This window comes from Chiloscyllium plagiosum, chromosome 6 (assembly GCF_004010195.1).
Source record: "Chiloscyllium plagiosum isolate BGI_BamShark_2017 chromosome 6, ASM401019v2, whole genome shotgun sequence".
Lineage (NCBI taxonomy): Eukaryota > Metazoa > Chordata > Chondrichthyes > Orectolobiformes > Hemiscylliidae > Chiloscyllium > Chiloscyllium plagiosum.
This window is the reverse complement of record NC_057715.1, coordinates 29083651-29107304: the sequence shown is the minus strand read 5'-3', so window position 1 is coordinate 29107304 and position 23654 is coordinate 29083651. Positions and strand designations below refer to the sequence as shown.

General features: G+C 38.2%; 1 protein-coding gene across 1 annotated transcript in view; it reads left to right on the top strand.

The window, feature by feature from the left end:
- The window catches only part of LOC122550536 (endothelin receptor type B-like), a 35241-nt gene extending 14817 nt beyond the window's left edge, over window positions 1-20424 (top strand). Inside the window, exons 2-7 of the mRNA XM_043691434.1 lie at window positions 1795-1907; window positions 2031-2235; window positions 5881-6030; window positions 8342-8475; window positions 10704-10812; window positions 18623-20424. Coding sequence (XP_043547369.1) covers window positions 1795-1907; window positions 2031-2235; window positions 5881-6030; window positions 8342-8475; window positions 10704-10812; window positions 18623-18775 — 864 coding nt within the window. The 3' untranslated portion in view covers window positions 18776-20424. The remainder of the gene's footprint in view (window positions 1-1794; window positions 1908-2030; window positions 2236-5880; window positions 6031-8341; window positions 8476-10703; window positions 10813-18622) is intronic.
- The last annotated feature ends 3230 nt before the right edge of the window (window positions 20425-23654 follow it).

Here is a 23654-nt window from a genome sequence, read left to right as displayed (position 1 = left end):
GCTTCGGCGGGTCGGTGTGGACTTGTTGGGCCGAAGGGCCTGTTTCCACATTGTAATGTAATCATCTAATCATAATGCCACTAGGCTAAACTATCCTACACTTGTAGTTTCAATTAGTACAAATTGTAAAACCCCCAAGTTTAGGTGTGGTCCAAGAATAGGATTCCAAAGTTCGGTTACTTATTACAAGTCTTAGAATCTAAGGCAATCAGAATCTAACTATCGCCCCTTATTGTTCAATGGCAATACCATTGTTGAATCCCTCATTATCAATGTCCTTGGGGTTACTATTGAATAGAAATTGAATTGGAGTAGCCATACAAATACACTGGCAGAAAAACAGGTCCAAGGCTAGGAATTCTGTGGTGAGTATCTCAGACCCTGTTCTTCCTCAAGCCTATCCACCATTGACAAGGTTCAAGCCAAGAAGGTGATGGAATACAACCATTTACCTGCATGTTCCCAGCTATTGTGACATTCAAGAAGCTTGACATCATCCAAAGCAAAGCATCCCACCTGATTGGTACCCTTTCCCCCACCTTCACTCCTTTCATAATCGCTGCACATTGGCAGCAACATGTTATCATCTAGAAGATGTAAATTATCCTCTGATAGCACTGTCCAAATTAGTGGGCGGCATGGTGGCACAGTGGTTAGCACTGCTCCCTCACAGCGCCAGAGACCCGGGTTCAATTCCCGCCTCAGACGACTGACTGTGTGGAGTTTGCACATTCTCCCCGTGTCTGCGTGGGTTTCCTCCGGGTGCTCCGGTTTTCTCCCACAGTCCAAAGATGTGCAGGTCAGGTGAATTGGCCACGCTAAATTGCCCATAGTGTTAGGTAAAGGGTAAATGTAGGGGTATGGGTGGGTTGCGCTTCGGTGGATCGGTGTGGACTTGTTGGGCTGAAGGGCCTGTTTCCACACTGTAATGTAACCTAATCTAATCAAACCTCTCCCTCTGCCACCCAGAAAGACAATGGCAGCAGATGCATGGAAACACCACCACTTGCGAGTTCCCCTCCAATCCACACACCATCCAGATTTGAAATTATACTACCATTCCCTTACTGTTACTGAGGTAAAATGCTGAAACTCCCTTCTATGCAGACTGCTGGAGAACAGAAGACTCAAAGAGTTCAGCTATTTAAGAAGAAAGCTCATCATCATCCTTTCCAGGGCAATTAAGATTGGGCAACTTCTGGTGGTTCAACCAGCTATGTCCACATCCCCTGAATGAACTTAAAGTGGGATTGGATTATTTTGTTGTAAGTCCTCCAGTCATTGTAGACTGTTGATCCTCAACATCTGGTTTTGCACAAGGAGCAGTTTCTGAAGTGTGAGACTAAAGGGCAAAACACTGATTGCAAAGTATACGTTGTGGTCATCACTAAAGAAAAGAGAAAGGAATGCAAATTTCAAGAATGATTTTTATTCATTTGTGGAATATGGTCCTCACTGGCAAATCCAGCAATTATTGCTCATGTCTAATAGTCCTTGAGACAGTAGGCATAGAGCCATAGAGATGTACAGCACAGAAACAGAACCTTCAGTCCAACCCGCCCATGCCGACCAGATATCCCAACCCAATCTAGTCCCACCTGCCAAAGGTAATGAGCTGTCTTCTTAAGTACAATTGTGTAATTTGTTAAATATCAATAGAGATAAATGAAGCTTCAGTCTCATTGCTGAAATCACAAATAGGCCAGTTAAGGATAGAAACTACCCTTCTTTAAAGGACATTAATGAATCAGATGGTTTTATTTTACAATTTATAATTAATCCTTTTCTTTTCAGCTCCATGCTGAAGACTGGCCCTTTGGGGTGGAAATATGCAAACTCATGCCATTTATGCAGAAGGCGTCTGTTGGAATCACTGTTCTCAGTCTCTGTGCACTCAGTATAGACAGGTAATTTAACACACCAGTCAAATATGTTTTATTTCTGTCCTATCTCTCTCTCTCTCTCTGCTTATTATCAAAAGGCATTTTACGCATAATGTGTTATTTTCTAATGCATTCATCCAATCTCAGGTATCGAGCTGTAGCATCCTGGAGCCGTATTCAAGGAATCAGAGTTCCCATGTGGACTGTGATTGAAATTATTCTCATCTGGGTTGTGTCAATTATTCTGGCAGTTCCTGAGACTATAGCCTTTGACCTGGTAAATGTAGACTACAGAGGAAAGAAATTCAATGTCTGCTTGCTCCATCCTGTTCAAAAAAGTCAATTTATGCAGGTATGTGGATCCATCATTTTTATTTATGGATAATATTCAGCAATACCCTTTTCTGATCAGGCATGGACAGGGTACAGCTGATTTAGTCTGCAACCACATAGTGACATGACAATAACTAATGCATAAAATTAACCAAGTACAACATTACATTGAACTCTTTAATAAAATCACAGAATTTTAATAGACAACCGTTATTTGGTTCAGTTATTTGAATAGAACTGACACTATTTAAGATTGACATGCACTCTAGTAAAAGGCCCTCTCAAAATATCTTTTGTCATTTTACATGCTCACACACGTACCCAGTATTCGGAACTTCATTTCTTCTATGTACATTTACTGTACTACCAATGTTTATAAATATTTCTCCTGTCACACATAATGCATAATCAGAGGCTACAATGAAATAAGATGGATTATTACACACTTGTTTCATTTCAGTTTGAATTTAGATCTGATTTGTAAAATAGAGAGCCATTCATTATGGCCATGACCCTACTTTATGAATGCAGCTCATAGTTTGGAAAGACTTATACACAACTACTGTGATTTGAAATAAGGTAGCTAGGAAAGCTGGTAGTGAAGGATACCAAATTTGTTCTGCCCTGTAAATTGTATGCTTTTATTTTATGCTATAATTAACCCAAGAATGTATCATATTGATGGTGGACACCAATAAGTGACTATTTTTCCCAGCTCTGTTAGGGGTGGCACGGTGGCAAGCACTGCCACCTCACAGCACTAGGGACCCGGGTTCAATTCCCACCTCGGGCAACTATCTGTGCGGAGTTTGCACATTCTCCCCGTGCCTGCGTGGGTTTCCTCCCACAGTTCAAAGATGTGCAGGTTAGGTGAATTGGCCATGCTAAATTGCCTGTTGTGTGAGTGGAATGGGTCTGGGTGGGTTGCTCTTTGGAGGGTCAGTGTGGACTTGTTGGGCCGAAGGGCCTGTTTCCACACTGTAAGTAATCTAATCTTGTATTACTGAACATGAAATTCACTCCATTACATTAGAAATATAAGCTGATTACAGGGGCTTTCCAGAGGGTCATTCCCTCTCCATTGCCACATTTTCTCAGGAGTAGCAAAAGCTCGTACTGCAGGCCCAGCAAATTTACAGGCAACACGGGTTACAGTGTGGATAGTAGAGTTGGTATCTTTCCAGAATTGACCTGGATCTCCAGGAATAAAACTGAAGAGGGCAGCTAGACATCTCATGGGGCTGATTCCACAAGGCTACAATGGTCCCGACCAACATCCAGCTAAAAAATAGAGGGGAGCCCACCCATCATCTGAACGACTACCCTGCAGTAGTTTGATGCTGGGAGCAGTATTAATAGCTTTAAGCTGATACCTCTGCCTTAGCTCAGGGAGACATGCTGTTTTAGATAGCTGCTGGCTAATCCCACTTAGCCATAGTTCTATAATCCCACCAACGCTAGTGGAGCCACAGGCTACAGCTGAGACATCAAGGAACTAAGCAGCCCAGATAGGTCTGGAATCTCCCATGGCCTGCCCTGGTGAGAGGATTGGGGAGGTTCAAGGGGCAGATTGGAAAGCTAAAGGTGGGGTGTTCACCTTGGAGGAGTGGGGGAGGGGTGGGGTCTACAGGGTTCACAAAAGAGGTAACCATTCCCCACCCCATTGTCACAAAGCTGAAGCTGCTAGTCTTGTTGCATGGTGCCATAGTAAATTTAACGGTGGCAGCAGAATAAGGCCCTTGCAGGCTGTCACGTGTTTCCATAAAACAACAGAAAAGTCATGTGTGGAAAGTTAGCAGCAGAAATATACCCCATTTACCTTTAAACCCACCAATGGGCAAGTATAAATTCCACCCCTGAGAGGTTTACAGAGTTCTTCATTTTGTTTTAAGAACTTACGATTCTCACAGTAGCACAGAATGATTGCTACACACATAGAGGTAATTTGACTTGTATGTGCAGCTAAACTGAGTCTGCACCTCACAATGTGATAGGTCTGCTGCTACCATCCTCTTTAAATGTAGGGACCTACAAGTTCTGCATAGTTTGTTGTGGTAGAGGAAAATCATGCTGAGATCTAACGAGAAGAGTCCCTAAAAGTTAACAAGATCTAGTATATTCCATGTTAGCAGATAAGTACAGGTGATGTTGATTTGATAGACATTGTTACAGAGACTTTAAGGAGAGTCTGATAGCTAGGTTTATTCCATTAAGATCCTAAACTGTTCTATCCACAAGTCCATATGATATCATCATAGTGTATCATGCAACTGGAACTACTCTGTGTTAACCTTTTGATACCTTTATATAATAGCTCCACCCAAGCACACTGATGTATTTGCTTCAATCATCAACATGCCACCTCTTCCCTAAATGTGACTTTACAAATTTGTGATTTTCCTTGATTGTATTTTCTTAAGACTGGAGGACTGGTAATTTGCTAAGTAGAAGGCTGCTGTCATTGATTCTTTTTCTAGTGGTGTGAGATCAATAGGTCACTTTAAATCAGGAGGACCTTTAATCTTTTGAAATTCCTTCATGGAGGATATCATCCCTTCTAAAACAGGAGGTTATTTCTTTGCAGTATTTTGAATAATAAGACATTGGTTGTCTTTCTGAGTTGTGGCCTCTATACAGTGTATATATCACATCTTCAGTCTGTGTCAGCACATTTTTATTCTCAGTTGCCAGTACTTTTGTGCTGAACAACATAGATTCTTTGAACATGTTGACTGGTTTAGACTCTCACTCACTCTCAGTGATTACACTATTGATAAAGCCAACATATTCACTTCCAAATTTCTGCTGTTTGAGAATTGCTCCTTGCTTGCCATGATCTTTGTCTGTGTTAATGAGGACACTTCCTGGCAAAATAAGGAAGGAAACATTCTGTTTGAATTTGTCTCTTCTGAGTCATCTCTGCATCTAATATCAGACTTAAATCTGCCACAGTTACTCATTCACCAAGCTGTATTGTAGTCTGAATTATTTCAGTTATTAATTTGTTGATTCTCTCAATATGACTTATGACTGTCTTATTCCTTATGCTTCCTTTAAACTGAGCTGATTCTTGCAGTTTGAGCTGTCTTCAGCGTTGATACATTTCTGCCAAACCAGTATAGTCACGCTTTCACAATCAGCTATGAGGTCTTTAGTTTCCTTAGAGATCCAAGGCTAACAAACTAATGGCCAAGCTCTGGCACTACATATTTTAATCTCCAAATGTCACATAGTCAGACAGCATGGAAACAGACCACTGTCTTGGGTCTAAAGTTGGCAACTCTAAGTAAATTAGGAGAAAGTGAGGACTGCAAATGCTGGAGATCAGAGCTTAAAAATGTGTTGCTGGAAAAGCGCAGCAGGTCAGGCAGCATCAAAGTAGCAGGAGAAGGGCTGAAGAAGGGCTTATGCCCGAAACGTCGATTCTCCTGCTCCTTTGATGCTGCCTGACCTGCTGCGCTTTTCCAGCAACACATTTTTAAACTCTAAGTAAATCTAGAATTCGGAATGTTGCATTCAATAATTTGCATGTTTCAAATGCTCAGTGTGACGTGTGTGAAATGTTTTATATTATGGTTTGGATCAGGACTGTGGCAGTTGTGATTCTTTTAATGTGATTGTCTTTCTTTGCTTTAATGTGAGATTTTTATGTACCTATTTTCAGTTCTACAAGATAGCAAAAGACTGGTGGCTCTTTGCTTTTTATTTCTGTATGCCCCTCGCTTGCACAGCTCTGTTTTACTCTTTAATGACTTGTGAGATGTTAAGAAAGAAAAGTGGGATGCAGATCGCCCTGAATGATCACCTGAAACAAGTAAGCATCTAAATATTAATTTTACATAATGTTTTGAAGTTCAACATGACAATCGGTTTTCGTATACAAATAACTTAAACAGTATCAGTGGTCACCTTCAATTTTATGTTGTCAACTAAATATTATGACTTTCTCAAGCTGACTTATGTCTTTTCCTTAATTCAATACAGTTAGTATTACTTGTAAGTTAATTTGAGCCTTCACTGAGATTGAGCTGGAGTTACCTGGAGAATTTAGCAGGGCTCTCTCAGAACTTCAGGAGCTCAAACTTCAAAAGAGGGTCTATTTTCATTTAATTTAATTTCATTTTATTTCCTTCAGTTTCTCTCAAAAGGAGGTCTTCTGGTGCAGTGGATAGTATTCCTGCATCTGAGCCAGACTTTTGAGATCAACCCCCACTTCATGACTTGATGGTTACAGAAGGTTTAACGCATATCACAGCAAAATTGGTTATCATACCCTTACAATTTCTGTCCTGCCACAGCCACAGCTACAGCCATATCCATTTCTTTCATTTGACTCTCTGATGCACCTCTTGGTTTAAAGGCCTGTCAAGCATACTTAATGGAATGTTGAATGCAAAGGCTACCTCCATGAAAATTGATCTGTTGTAGACCCAGCCTGTAAGTGCTCAGTCAGCCTCCATATTTGGTCCCACTGGCAAAATCCTGAAGTCATTACGAGAATCTATCCCATCAATTCATTCTTGAAAATAATGGAAATAATTTACGCATCCATTAATGTGAAACTTTTTCCTGGAACAACCATCGGTACTTACAACTTAGTCTATGTATTTGTGGTAATGCAACAATAAACACTTAATTGACAAAATCAAGTGCTATTACCTTAATAGACTATTGTTTAGATTTCACTTAATCCTCTAGTTATGGTTGAATTCCATCATTCATGATTAGATATCAAGGATAACCAAGTTTGTAATGTTCTCTGATTGTTGCTTCACAGTACAGACGTAAACTCACTGTCCATTTCAAAGGTGGAAATAAAATGTTGTTTCTTTCAACCTAAAAATAATAACTATATCAATACTGCAAAATGTTGATAAAATACAACTGGTTCACAAAATAATGTTCCAGTTTAATTAGTTAATTGAGTTATTAAATGAATTTCCAAATGAAGATTTAATTGATCATCATTCAACAATGTACATGCTGTTTTGACGAAGTAGAAATACAATTGCTTCACAAACCTACATCTGCCATACCTGATCCTGTAAAAGCTCAGATCTTAACAGAAGCATGTTATTTGTCTTGTCATTCTTACATCAGATCTTCAGCTGGAATTATCTTTTGGAATTCCATTTCCCTATTCTTTCTCCATATCTTGGTCTATCCTTTCGTTACAATGGTTTTTTAAGTGACTCAGTAAAACTAAAGTATATATTTATTAATTCAGTTGTGAAAACAATTACTTAAACTTTCCTTTTTGTTCTTCCTATCTTCTCTTGTCTCTCAACATTGCTAATTTAATAGCCACTGCCAACAATCTTTATTGGTTAACCATCTCAAAAATCTTCCATCATTTTGAAAATTTTAATTTTATCTCATTGTTTGTTTGTTACAGTGACATTCATTGCACTATTTTGAACCTTTCTGCAAATGTAGAATTTATTATTCTTTACCACATTTTTGTTGCAGACTTATCATAGCTGTTGGAAACTTCTACTAACAGGGTTCCCTGAACTTTACGGAATATTCAGACAGTGAGAATTTGTATAAAAACCAATACTTACATGATTTTTTATAGGGATGGCCCTTAACTATTTGTTCCTGAATTGTATGCATCTTATGCTTTTTAATATCAGTGTTTCCACTTTTACCCACTCAAATTAGAGCATTAGCATTTAGACCGTAATCCTTTCATAATTCCTTTTCTCCCAGAATATAATATGTCAGAGTTTGATGCATTGATTTATTTTTCATCTCTCTGTCCATTCACCAACTATGAAGTTACAGTAAAAATTTATCAATATGCCATCTTCCAGCTTTACCATTGCATACACTCATTACTGTAAGCAATGATAAACTACATTTACATGGAAACAAAAAGTGCCAAATCAGTTCTGTGGTATAAGTACTATTTTGGTGGCTTATAGTACTCAGAGTGATATGCTAAATTATTGAATGTGTATCACTGTATTCCTGCAGTGAAAATGGTTTATTAAACTGCATTTAAATAAGCTTTATCATTAGAATGGTATAGTGCTTTCAGAGTGTTGTTGTTTGCAAATCTTGAAGCTCTTTTCAACAAAGGAATCAATAGTATAAGTAACATTCTGATCTTTCACTTGCAGCGTCGTGAGGTAGCAAAGACTGTATTCTGCTTGGTGCTTGTTTTTGCCCTCTGTTGGCTTCCACTTCACCTTAGTAGGATTTTAATGAAGATATTCTATGATGAATATGATCCTAACAGATGTGAACTACTGAGGTAAGAATTAATGGAATGTGAGGATGTCAGATTACCATAAGAGGGCAGTAAGCATAACATGTACCAGAGAAATAGCTACCAACTTCTGTTAACGCTTATTTTCTGACAGAGAATGAGGAGAGTGTGAGATTTTTTATTTTTAACTTATATGAAAATTTAACATTTTAGCCTGTTTCATTTGCAAATGGCAACTTAAAAATCACCAAACATTATATACAATAAAAAAGACATGACTATGCTGGATGCTGTTTCAGAATTTATAACAAATAATTTGACTTGCTAAGGAGTATTTTAGTTTGTTGCCAAGGACTTTTATGCTATATGTAAGGTTTTGTAATTACAAATAATTATATCTATCTTTCTGATTGTGTGAATGTCGTACATATTATAACATGGGTGCTCATTATGACATAGGAATGAATTAAATTTTGTTTTCAAGTTTAAAATCACCATTGCCAGAAATGAAACATTAAAAGTTTAGAAAGTGCACCTCTTTTTTAAATCGGAAAACCACTTGTAACATACAATCGATGTTACCTAAAATAAGTTTTTTATTCTTTCATGGATTTGAGTGTCACTGGCAAGGTCAGCATTTCTTGCCTGTCCCTAATTGTTGTTGAAATTGCCCCCTGTATGGGATAATGTATTAGCTTGGACAGAGGATTCGATAGAGAACCAACAGAAAATTAACAGTCAGAATAGAAGGGTCTTTCACTTGTTGGCAAGATGTAACTTCTGAAGTATGACATGGGTTGATCCTTGGGCTCCAACTATTTGCAATCAATATTAATGATTTAGGTACAGGAATAGAATGTCCTTTAGCCAGTTTTGCGGATGACACTAAAATAGGTATGAACGTCAGTTGCAATGAAGAAATAAGAAATTTACAAATAGATATGGATAGGTTAGGCAAATGGGTCAAAATTTGGCAGTTGGAGGTTAACATGGCTAAGTGTGAAGTTATCCATTTTGATTAGAAAAATAGAAAGGCAACTTATTGTGTAAATGGAGATAAACATCAGAGTGCTTTGGTGCAGAAGATTCTGAGTATCTGCGTGCATGAGTCATAGAAAACTAGTATGCAGGATCAATAGGTAATAAGGAAGACACTTGCAAGTTTGGCATTTGTTGCTAAAAAGGTTTAAAAGGAGGGAAGTGTTGTTGCAATTATACAAAGCATTAGTGAGACTGCATTTGGCATATTCCATACAGTTTTGGTCCCTATATTTGAAGAGGGATTGGAGGCAATTCAGAGGATGTTCATGAGATTGATTCCAGTGATGAAGGATTTGTGTAATGAAGAGAGATTGAGCAATTTAGGCCTAAGCTGTCTAGAGTTTAGAGGAATGAGAGGGGACCTAATTGACGTATAAAATATGCTAGAAGGGATTGATAGTATAGGCATAGTGTTTCCTCTTCTCGGACAATGTAGAACAAGAGGTCATATTTTAGTTTAAAGGGTAGCAGATTGAAAACGGAGGTGAGGGGAAATTTCACCTTTCAAAGGGTTCTGAATCTGTAGAATTCACTATGCAGATTGCAGTGGACGATAGGACATTGAAATCTTTAAGGAGGAGCTAAATTAAGGAGGAATTCTAATTAGTAATGGGTTGAAGGGTTATGGAAAAGAGGCAGGAAAATAGAGTTGAAGTCAAGTGGAGATCAGTTGTGATCATATTGAATGAGGGTGGGGCAGGCTGGAAGGGCTGAATTGCTTACTCCTTCTCCTAGTTCATCAGTTGTCAAATGTGTAGTGAGCTTCTTACTTGAACCATTATAGTCCATCTGTTGTTGATACATCAATGGCTAGCAATTAGAAAGGGAATTCCAGGATATTCACCTAGCAACAGTGAAAGAGTTATATAGTTTCAAGTTTGGAAGGGTAACTAGCAATTGTTGTTTTTGTCCTTTTAATTTGGGGAGGTCAAAGAAGGTACTTTTGAAGGAATCTTCACAATTTGCTACAAGGCATCTTATAGATGGTACACACTGCTGCCACTGCTGTCTGTGGTGAGGGAGTGATTGCTTAAAGTGGTAAATTGGGTGTGGCTGAAGAGATTGCTTTGACGTGGATGGTGTGGAGCTTCTTGCATATTGTTACAGATATACACTCATCCAAGCAACTGGAGAGATTAACTTCAGAAATTCTTTAATGTGCTCTTACATGTATAACAAAATACTTCAAATCTCTAATTAGTCATTTCTAATGTTCTTGTTTTGGCATCCAGTTTTCTCCTAGTGATGAACTACATTGGCATCAACATGGCTTCCCTCAATTCCTGCATCAATCCAATCGCACTTTACTTTGTCAGCAAGAGATTCAAGAACTGCTTTCAGGTAGCAGCATAATTGTTTTGAAGATCTTCATCCTAAATCATTTATTGTCTAATTCAAAGCTGCTGCTAAAGTTGAAGTTCAATGATAGAAGTATACATTTAATGATAGAATTTAAAGTGTTAATCATTTTCGGATTTATTATTGAATTACCTAATCAAAAACATACTTATGATTCATATATTTTAAATAACCATATATTTTAATTAATAATTCAAATAATAAATTATACATCATATAAGGGTGTCTGGACTTTTTATGGTAGCTGTGACAAATGTGCAGAGACTCAGCATTGTCTTGATATGCTGAATGACTGTCTTTTGTGCCATAATCCATCAAAGAGCTTATATCAATCTTCAAATCTCATGTAGAGTTGGCACAGATCCATTCTGAAAGACCATGTGCAAGGAGCATTCAATTCACTGAGCTAAGCTCATTAACATAATTTATTCACAACACCAGACACTGATTCATGTAAGACTAGGGCTGAAAGGAATGGGGAGAGAGGGACTTTGTGTAAGTGATGTGCAAAATGATCGGACAATGATCGGGCAGTGTCACCAAATGGGAAGTGAACATGACTACAAGTTTTCAGAGAGCTACCTTTTAAACATTGCAAAGCATAATTGGCTTTTGTCAAAGCAGCAAATATGGATGAGTAAGATGCAGCAGGGAAAAATGAAGGAAAAGGAATTGAAATCCAACCAGAACTGTAGACAATTGAGTAACACGAAAAGCAGTTGATTGATGTCCTTTGAAGGTGAAACGGTAGCAAATGGAATGCTTATGAGGAGGTTAGCCTTCTATGCCACTTCAGTTTCCACATTTATAGGCAGCATTGAAGCTTGACCACCAAAAAGTACATCCAAATTTTAGGCCAAGCTGACTTTTACCACCCCTACGAGTGCAAGATGTCAACTGCATTGTAGCTGCAGATATGCTTAAATAAAATGTGTCCACATCTGTATGTGCCATGCCTAGAGTCTAGACAGCCATAATATTGCAGCCATTGGCAGCAAGACATGGCAATGCCAATACTAAGAGTTAGTCGGCAACACTATCCCTTAATCACTAGTATGTCTGCCATGCCGGATCACGTAAAGCATAACATGATATGGTTTGGTATTTTCAAAGATCCTTACAGCATTTTGATAGGTGTTAGCCAGTTGAAGTTTGCAGTAAAGCCGCCTAGGATTTGATTGACACAGTGTGCTCTGGAAAAAGGACCATCAGTAACAACTTGTATGTATCTAGTGCCATTAATATAGTAAAATGCCTGAAGTGATATCAAACAGAACTTAACACTGGACATCTGGACAAGTGATGTGGAGATCGCTGATCATTGTTCTCTGTAAGTTGCCCAGCTACATAAGCAAAACACAAATCAACTCTAACATCCATGCGTTGCTGCACCAAAAAAAAACAATTGCATGAGCTTGTGCACTTAAGTGAATAGATGACCCACAACAAAAAAAAAGCTCTTTGCAGCTGATCTAAAGAAGTAGGTTTTAAGAAGGAGAGACAGAAGCAAAGAGGTTGGGTAAGAAATTGCAGAGTAAAGGATGGTGGCAGTATATGAAACAGCCATCAAATGTTGGAGCTTTGGAATGTGCAAGAGGTCAGAATTGAATGAGTGTGGTGATCCTGGAGAATAGTAAGGATAGAGGGGATTGCAGATACATGAGGGGATCAAACATCAAGGCGAAAACTTAAATAGAGAAAAATACAGAAATAGAGAAAAGTATTGAGAATAATTTTAGCTAAAGCTATGGCTGCTAAAGCATGGAAAATCAAAAGGTTTCCTAAGGTACAATGTGCAAGAGGTCAGAATTCAATGAATGTGGTGATCCTGGAGAATAGTAAGGATAGAGGGATTGCAGATACATGAGGGGATCAAACATCAAGGCGAAAATTTAAATAGAGAAAAATACAGAAATAGAGAAAAGTATTGAGAATAATTTTAGCTAAAGCTATGGCTGCTAAAGCATGGAAAATCAAAAGGTTTCCTAAGGTACACAACATCCAGTGCAACCATCACATGCACAATGGAAGAGCACCTTTCTCTACTGCACCCTCTTTGACTATCTTAAGAAGACAATTTGATTTGGACAGAACATTCAAAAATAAAAATGGACACTTAGCTGAAATCTGCAGAGGGATTAAAATTAAGTAACAATTTGGCATTCTTGGCTGTTGCTTCATCTGACAATTTAATGCAATGTTTGCATGTTGTGTGAGGAAACTAAAATTTTGTCCAATATCTCTACTTGACAATAAGGTTTTGAGGCTATAGTAAATTGATTCCCCTACACTTAGTTTCTCTGTGTTACAAAGGAATCTATTTATGCATTATTGCCAATGTAACATATAGTTTTCCCGTTGTTAGGTCTGGTGCCAGCACACAATGATTAATTTGCTTATTCAATAATTCCAAGACTTTAAAAGTCTGGATGCTACTACCAGTCCTAATAATTGCGCTAAAGCACACCTTTATATTTTTTGAGCAATGAGTTGCAATTTCAAATGTCTGTAAAAGCTAAACTTTAGCAATTTGCCTTTTATACCAGGTAATGTCCAAAAGAGAATGGGAGGCAGTGAAGGAAGAAGGGTTTTATTGACAACTGTCTGCCTAGGGGGCAGAGCAGTGTTATGTGCACTCTTTCAGCTAATTCACAAGTAGTTCTTGTTCTATCAATGTGGAACTGAACAAATGAAGGCACAATCTCATGTACAGGTTTTGTGTTGCGAATGTTTCATCTTACTAGGTGGGTCAATAAAGCACCCCTTATTGCTTCACTAACAAACATTTCATTGTGAGTTAATGGCACTAAATGTAATAATTCATTACAACTGTATTTATTTTTTTCAATTTAATAACCCACTTCAGGGATGATAATCCAACTTACAATGCGTATTTTTCACTTAACTGACAAGAGGAGTTTTACCCAAACCCACTTCATTAGATATCATTGTTTAAAAAGCCACACTTCAATGTATAGTGTGCAAGTTATTTAAAGATTACTCCAGAGTTTTCAATGTCAATGATGTATCTGATGCAGCCTGAAAATAAAAAGTAGTAGTGTAAGAAGGCATTTTTATTTTTTAAAGTAAATTAGGAAAACATACACAAAATGTTTTATGTAACATTTTTATGTATTACATGATATGATGAGAGTTAAAAGACCAGGATAGTTTCAGTTTAGCATCTCAGCCTCTAATTGACCTCCTCCATCCTCCACCTCATTAACCGCTCTGATGAAGAGTCATTTAGACTTGATCTGTTAGCTTACTGTCTCTCCATGGATGCTGCCTGATGCACAGTGATTTCCAGCATTTTTTTTTTGTTTTCAGTATAGATTCCAGCATCTGCAATAATTTGCTCCTACTCCACCTCAATAAGTTATGACTCCTAGAACAACCATATGTGGGACTGTGAGCAAAAATAGGACAGAACTTGGTCACAATATAATGCCCCTAAACAGGATGAATAAACTGCAAACATTTATGGAGGACATTACTAGTCCTTCAAGGTACATGGAAACTTGATAGTGCCTTATTTTCCCATCAAATCAAGCCTCTTACTTTCAGGCAACCATAATGTGGACTTCTGTATAAAATATAATATTCAACTCATTTCCTTTTGAAACTACTACAGTATTGATGCTCTGGTTATGCCCACAGCAGGTTTCAAATAACTTGAAGGTACTTAAAACGTCAAACCTGAATCTTCAGCAATCAGCAGAGCTAAAATTTCAGTTGCAACTTTCTTAACTCTGCATGCATATTTCTAGTTACATATTGCAGAAAGTCTGTGTTTTCTGGAACACTAGTGATGAAATATCTGGTGACCTGACTAATTTTTTTAAACTGCTTAAATCATATTCCAATCTTATGGCTGTAACAGATTTGTAACTCATTTCCACCAAATAAAAATACTTATAACAAATTGAGAATAAAATGCTTCTCATAAAGAAAATGCAAACTGTGTGTCATAATTCTATTGCCTTAGCTACAAAAGTAAACAATTCACCAGCATTAATTATATTTAATATTAAAATAGTGTACAATTGGTTATGGAAACTTAAATAGTTGCTTTTGCATCTCATCCAGTAGTCAACTTAACTGCATTAGTCAAATGTATCAATAATGATAAACTATCTGAGGATTTGAATAGAATTATAAAAATGAAATATAGCTTAAATTTTAAGAAAGATAACAACTTATGCAGGGTTTTGGGGTGGGGGGAAAGGAAGGAAATAGAAAGATTATCAAAAAGTTAACATAGGCCCAATTGGTCAAATTACTTCCTGTGCAAAAATGATTCACTTATGTGACTTATCAATGAAAATTGATTATTGAAAATGGAATATTAAAAGGTGCAGTTGCTGACCTAAACTTGCAACAGTTTTATCTTCAAACAACAGATTATCTTATAATCCATTTAGACACATAAATTAATGCACAAAATATCTAACCTAGAAAGCTAATGAACGTTACTGGTAGGCTTGGGCATGATGTATGGCGAGGCTTTCCCAGTAAGTTGCAGAAGGAAATAAGAGGGTGACTAACTCTGGAAAGCTGTTATGTATGAAGCAATTGCCTTAGCAAAAGCCACATTGTTAGTTGCCTACTTTCTGGGTATAGCTTAGGACCGAGGCAGTACACACAAAAATAGCAGAAAGTATGAGATAACTGAAAAGAAGTATAAAGGGCACCATATCGAAATTTTGTGTTGTTTTTCCAATTGTTTAAACTAGTTTGTCAGGGCGTGGGAACTAGAGCTGCAGATCTGCGGATGGAACAGCTAGTGAACAGCCAGATAGAGCATGCAGACAGTCTGTGAGGAGGAATAGACAGTTGATAGGGCAAAGTTTTATTCAGTGTGATGTGTCAAAATATGTCCATTTTAATACAAGAAGTATCAGGAATAAGATCGATGAACTTAGAGCATGGATCAATACTTGGAACTATGACGTTATGGCCATTATGAAGACTTATTTATCACAGTGGCAGGAATGGTTGTTGGATATTCCAAGGTTTAGATGTTTCAAAAGGAATAGTGGGGGAGATAAAAGAGGTGAGAGAGTGGCATTGCTAATCAGGGATAGTATAACAGCTGCAGGAAGAAAGGTCATCAAGGAGGGTTTGCCTATAGAATCAGTATTGGTGGAAGTCAGAAACAGGAAAGGAGCAGTCACTTTATTGGGAGTTTTCTACAGATATCCAATAGAAACTGAGATACGGAGGAGCAGATTGGGAAGCAGATTTTGGAAAGGTGCAGAAGAAGCAGGGTTGTTGTCATTGGTGACTTTAACTTCATTAATATTGATTGGAAACTCCTTAGTTCGAATGGTTTGGATGGAGCAGATTTTGTCAGGTGTGACCAGGAAGGATTCCTGACTCAATATGTAGATTGGCCGACCAAAGGGGAGGCCATATTGGATTTGGTTCTTGGCAACAAACCAGGCCAGGTATCACATCTTTCGGTGGGAGAGCATTTTGGTGATAGTGATCACAACTCCCTGACGTTTACTATAGTCATGGAAAGGGATTGGGGCAGATGGTATGGTAAAGTATTTAATTGGGGGAGGGGGAATTATAAAGCTATTAGGCAGGAACTGGGGCATCTAAATTGAGAACAGATATTCTCAGAAAAATGCATGACAAAAATGTGGAGGTTGCTTGGGGAGCACTTGCTGATAGTGCTGGACAGGTTTGTCCCACTGAGGCAAAGAAGAGATGGTAGGGTGAAGAAACTTTGGGTGACAAGGGGTGTAGAATATCTAGTCAAGAGGAAGAAGAAAACTTACTGGGTTGAGGAGGCAAGGATCAGACAGGGCTTTGGAGGGTTACTAGGTAGCCAGGAAGGATCTGAAAAATGGACTTAGGAGAGCTAGAAGGGGGCATGAAAAAGCTTCAGCAGGTAGGATTAAGGAAAATCCTAAGTCATTCTACACTTATGTGAGGAACAAGAGGATGGCCAGAGTGAGGGAACGGCCGATCATGGATAGCGGAGGGAACTTATGCCTGGACACGGAGGAGGTAGGGGGGGTTCTTAATGAATACTTTGCTTCAGTATTCACAACTGAGAGGGACCTTGCTATTTGTGAGAACAGTGTGAAATAGGCTGATATGCTTGAATAGATTGATGTTAAGAAGGATGTGCTGAAAATTTTGAAAAATGTTATAGATAAGTGCCCTGGGTCAGATGGGATATATCCAAGGTTGCTCCAAGAGATTGCAGCGCCTTTGGCAATGATCTATGTATCCACACTTTCCACTGGAGTAGTGACAGATGATTGGAGGGTGGCAAATGTTATTCCCTTGTTCAAGAAAGGGAATAGGGATAATCCTGGGAATTACAGACCAGTCAGCTTTACGTCTCTGGTGAGAAAATTATTGGAGAGGATTCTAAGAGAGACATGATTTATGATTTCTTGGAAAATCATAGCTTGATTAGAGATAGTCAACATGGCTTTGTCAAGAGCAGGTCATGCCTCACAAGCCTTATTTAATTCTTTGAGGATTTGACAAAACACATTGATGAAGATAGAGCAGTGGATGTGGTTTTATATTGATTTTAGCAAGGTGTTTGATAAAGTTCCCTGTGGTAGGCTCATTCAGAAGGTAAAGAGGCAATGGATACAGGGACATTTGGTTTTCTGGATACAGAATTGGCTGGTCCAAAGAAGACCGCGGGTTGTAGTAAGTGGAAAGTATTCAGCCTGGAGCTCAGTGAGCTGTGGAGCTCTGCAGGGATCTGTTCTGGGATCTCTGCTCTTCGTGATTTTTATAAATGACTTGGGTGAGAAGGTGCAAGGGTGGGTTAGTAAGTTTGCCGATGCAGAACTGGGCTGATAAGTGGCAGATAGAGTTCAACCTGGAAAAGTGTGAAGTGACTCATTTTTGAAGGTTAAATTTGAATGCAGAATACAGGATTAAGGCCAGGATTCTTGGCAGTGTGGAGGAATAGAGAGATCTTGGAGTCCATGTCCATAGATCCTTCAAAGTTGCCACCCAAGTTGAAAGGGTTGTTAAGAAGGCATGGGGTGTGTTGGCTTTCATTAGTGGGGCATTGAGTTTAAGAGCTGTGAGGTTACGCTGCAGCTCTATAGAGCCCTGGTTAGACCACACTTGGAATATTGTGTTCAGTCTGGTTGCATCATTACAGGAAGGATGTGGAAGCTTTAGAGGGGGTGCAGATGAGATTTAGCAGGAAGCTGGAGGGCATGTCTTGTGAACATAGGTTGAGAGAGCTAAGGCTTTTCTCATTGGAGCGAAGAAGGGCGAGAGGCGACTTGATAGAGGTGTACAAGATGATGTGCGGCATAGATAGAGTGAAATAGCCAGAGACTTTTTCCCAGGACAGAAATGGCTATCACAAGGGGCCATAATTTTAAAGTGATTGGAGGAAGGGTTAGGGGAAAATCACTGAGTTAGGTTCTTTACACAGAGAGTGGTGGGTGCATGGAGTGCACTGCCAGCGGTGGTAGTAGAGTCAGGTGCATTAGGGACATTTAAGTGACGCTTGGATAGACACATGGATGTCAGTAAAATGAAGGGTATGTAGGTTGGTTTGATCTTAGAGTAGGATAAAAGGTCGACACAACAACAAGAGCTGAAGGGCCTGTACTGTGCTGTACTGTTCTATGTTCTATGTCTCAAAGTGGTTTACAAATACAGTTACTTGTGGGTATGTTTATTGTTTCCATTTTTGAAGAACATTAGTCAACTAATTGTTAACTAAGCTATTCTAGACTTTCTCGTCTGCTTATTAGAATGGGAATTATAAAGCTTTCTTTGTTATATACAGTCCTGCCTTTGCTGCTGGTTCCAGAGGAAGACTATGATGCACGTGTTGCCCTTGGATGAGAAGCAGTCCTGCATCAAGTGGAAGTCAAATGGTATCGATCATGGGCTAGACCACAGTAATTCACGTTCCAGCAACAAATACAGTTCATCATAAAACAGAGGCCGTGTTCCACACATCCATCTCCGGGAAGAATGTGGCACTGCCAAAAACTGAATAAAAGATCTTATTGTTATCCCAACTGACAAAAGTCCAAATTGAAAAATCATAGAGCGTTCCTAAAGGGCAGATGCTGCAATTTATTTGAGATAAACACATTGTGTAAGGAAACACCCATCTTAAAATCACACACACCCTTTAAACGTTCACTGCAGCCTAAAGAGTAATAAATATGGAACGAAATGAAGACAGGCCTGCTTATAGGTGAAACCATTGTTAAGGCACTTGAATGGTCTGACTCTGCACTTTTGGGTCACCACATCATCCCAACCTCTTAATCATTTGCAAAATATACTACAGGGTAATGAGCCTGAGCCACAAGATAAGATGATCAGCTTTCAATTAACATATAATATTTGATAATATTAGTGTATCAGTAAGTTAAATAGGTCATAGTATCTAGAAATCAATTTTCTTAACCTTTCACAAGCAAAGTTCATAAAACGGATTTTGGGCCGGACCCATTCCCTTTTTACTTTAATTGCATTTTACTCATATATCTGCATACACGGTGAAGATATTCTATTACACCATCACTGGATGTTGCATCAACATCATAAAGGCGTGTGATACAGTAGACACACAATTATTTGCATAAGTAAAGCACTTAAAATCACATTGTTTTTAAAAATAAAAATGAGCTGTGAATAGTCACACATGCTTTGACACCCATAACAAAAACGTATTGATCCTTTGCAACATTCTATAATGAAGGTTTTGATGCACTGAAGTTGACCTTGTTAAACTGATACAGTTTGCATTGCAGTTCTTCAATTCATTGAATGAAGAACTGTTAAGGATGGAATGTAAATGTCTTCTTGCTTTGCTATTTGTTAGAAAATTGTGAATGCAGCAACAGCAAAAATGTATAAAATTTCACCACAGCTAGCAAAAAACGAACTTGCCCGCCAGCTTCTGCCTGCTATCAATACCATACAAGAATTACCAGGTTATATTAGGACTTGAACAACTATTATGACTTATCTTTCACCATCGTGGCTCTAACCATAAATGCAAAAAAGCTTCATTTTCATTGAATACAGCAGCTTTTCAGCAAATTGAGTCACATCTTTCCTGTCTGTTTTTACAAATGCATTTGACAACAAAGTTTTTCAGTATTATTTTGTTAAAATAGTATATGTATATTTTTTAAAAAATCATTTCAAAATACACAATTATTTAACATTTATTTGATGCATAGCTGGATTCAGTGTTATTACATCATTGATGAGAATTAAGTTCTTTCTGAATTTCTTGTATATATTGTTTATATGACACCGACTTTCTTGAATTAAGTTAGCTCTAGTGCATTTCTAGATATAAATTATCCTGACTAATGTTTCCTTTTTCCAGCAATTTTTTTCTGTTATTGTTATATGCCAGAAATGTAACTGAAGCAAATAATTGTCCCACATCTGAGAATGTGACAATAATGTTTTCATTCTCAAAATGATGCTTTATACTTATTGTTCTCTTCTGTATATTTCTTATAATCATTTTATTGCAAAGCATTCTATTTTCTTTCTAATGCCTTTAATACAATACAAATGTGAATGTTTCATACAAAATAAATTGTGATTTTATTATTTTTGCCTTAAATTTGAAACTAATTTCTTCACTGAGAAGATTCAAACAACAACAAAACATCAATTTTGTAGCAAACTGTGACAAAAACAAAATTACATTGTAAATAAAAATCAAACTGCAATGTTAATGACTATCATTAATAGTTTAAGAACCAAAAATGCAAAATGCTGGTAACACACAGCAGATTTATTAGCATTATGTGAGCAGATAATAGGAGTCAATTCTGTCAGCATAATTTTTAAACCTAAGGAAGATTAGAAAATGATAGCAAATAAATCTATTGTTTTCTCTTTGACTTTCTTCTGCATCGCTGGTGAAAGCCATCAGACTGTAACTGTCCCATTTTAATTCCTGTTAGTTTTGTCAGAAATAGTACCTTTCCAGAATTATCTCTAAGGATTGTTCCACATCCTCCTCTAATATATTCTCACTTTCGCTATCATTTGTAAAAACTGACATAAAATAAGTAATTTAATATCCCTACTATATCAGTTTTCTCATCAAACACGAATGGCTCCAACTATTAGATTACGTTTTACTAGATTATTTACAGTGTGGAAATAGGCCCTTTGGCCCAACAAGTCCACACCGACCCTCCGAAGAGTACCCCACCCAGACCCAATCCCCTACATTTACCCCTTCACCTAACACTAAGAGCAATTTAGCATGGCCAATTCTCCTAACCTGCACATTTTTGGACTGTGGGAGGAAACCGGAGCATCCGGAGGAAACCCATGCAAACACGAGGAGAATGTGCAAACTCCACACAGACAGTTGCCTGAGACGGGAATTGACCCCGGGTCTCTGGCGCTGTGAGCAGCAGTACTAACCACTGTGCCACCGTGCCGCCCTACTTTTGAGAAGACAATACAATTTTATTTTTGACCTTCTGTTAGCGCTGTTGCATCTTCTTTAAAGAAAATATTTGTTTATATTGTGGATTTCAGAATATTAAAGTGGTCTCAGGCATTTTTTAGCTAATAGAATATGTTTGAAATGAAGTCAGTGCCATAATTAGCCCATTCAATCTTCCTCATCACTCAATATCCATATCTCAATGTCCATCATGACTATACAGCATGCAACACAAAACGGACCCTATCTCATCTATGGAGACTAAGCTTCCTAAACTAAACTAGTCCCACTTCCATATCCTGCTCAACCTTTCCTATTTGTGTGCCTGTCTAAATGTCGTTTTACATGTTGTAACTATACCGGCATCCACCACTACCTCTGGCAGTTCATTCCAGATATGAACCACCCTCTGCATGAAAATGTTGCACCTCAGGCCCCTTTTAAATCTTTCTCCTCTCCCCTTAAAAATATGCCCCCTAATTTTGAACCCCCTACCCTAGAGAAAAGACCTTCACTATTCACATTATCTATGCCCTTCATGATTTTATAAACGTCTATAAGGTCACCCCTCAACCTCCTAAACTCCAGAGAAAAATATCCCAACCTATCCAGCCTCTTCCTTTAACTCAAACTCTCTGGACCTGACAATATCCTGGTAAATCATTTCTGAACCTTTGCCAATTTAATAATATCCTTCCTATAGCAGGGTAATCAGAAATCTATGCAGTTTTCCAAAAGTGGCCTAACTAATGACCTGTATAACCTCAATGTGATATTTCAACTCCTATATCCAATGGACTGAGCAATAAAGGCAAGCATGCTAAATGCCTTCTTAATCATCCTATCTGCGATGTCATGATTTGGAGATGCCAATGTTGGACTGAGGTGTACGAAGTTAAAAATCACACAACATCAGGTTATAGTCCAACAGGTTTAATTGGAAGCACACTTGCATTTTAGCCAAATTAAACTCCATCTACCACCCTCAGCCCAATTGGCCTTATTGATCAAGATCCTTTTGTAATCGTAGGTAACCTTCTTCGCTATACGTCAACTATACCATAAACGTTGGTATCATCCACAAAATTACTTACCATGCCTCCTAAGTTCTGATCCAAATCATTTATATAAGTAATAAACAATAGTAGATGCAGCACCAGTCCCTGTAGAATACTGCTAGTCACAAGCCTCCAGTCCAAAAAACAGCCATCCACCAGAACCCTGTCTCCTACTGTCAAGCCAATTTTATATCCACTCAGCAAGCTGTCCCTGAATCCCATGTGATTTAAATTTACTAATCAGTCTATCATGCAGAACCTTACCAAATCTTTTACTAAGGTCCATATGTACAATGTCTATTGCTCTGCCCTCATCAATCCTTCTGGTTATGCCCTCAAAAAACACAATCAAGTTTGTGAGGCACAACTCCCCATGCACAAAGCCATGCTGACTATCCCTAATCAGTCCTGGCCTCTCCAAATGTATATAAATCCTATCTATCAGAATCCCCTCCAACAACTTAGTCACTAAGATGACAGACTCACTGGTCTATAGGTCCCAAGGTTCTCCTTACCTCTTAAATAAAGAAATTAAGTTCAAACAAATCTAAATCATTAGGTATTTTTAATCAACCTGTTCAAGGATCTTATGACACCACACTAGAGGAGTGGAACTAGAATCCAGGTTTTCCGATGCAGAGATAGGGACAGTACCACTGCCCTGTTAAAATCCCTTTTTAAATATCTCATCCTTCAATTTATTGCATCTGCACTTAAATTTTGGGTGATCACATCAGACCAGAATTGGGCTGGTTTTGAGCCCAGACTTGACTCTGTGGTATCAAACACAAACGTGAGAAAGAGGTTCCAGGGATCAAAAGAAATTAACTCTCAGGCCATACCTGAATAATTAGCTCCTGATCATACCTTCAAAGGCAACTCATTTTGTGAGAGCCATCAATTTTGGCTCAGCTCTCACATAGCCAGAAGTGATGATTCGGATATGCGGTTTTGGACTGGCGTGTACAAAGTTAAAAATCACACAACACCAGGTTATAGTCCGACAGGTTTAATTGGAAGCACACTAGCTTTCGGAGCGACGCTCCTTCATCAGGTGATTGTGGAGGACTCGATCGTAACACAGAATTTATAGCAAAAATTTGCAGTGTGATGTAACTGAAATTATACATTGAAAAATTGATTGTCTGTTAAGCCTTTCATCTGTTAGAATACAGTGATAGTTTCACTTCTTTCATGTGTAAATCACAAAACCCTTTTTTTTAAAGTTGCATTCTCGAGTTAGCTGTTAACAATGGTGAAAGCTAGACAATATGTTCAACATATTGTCGAGTTATCACCATTGTTAACAGCTAACC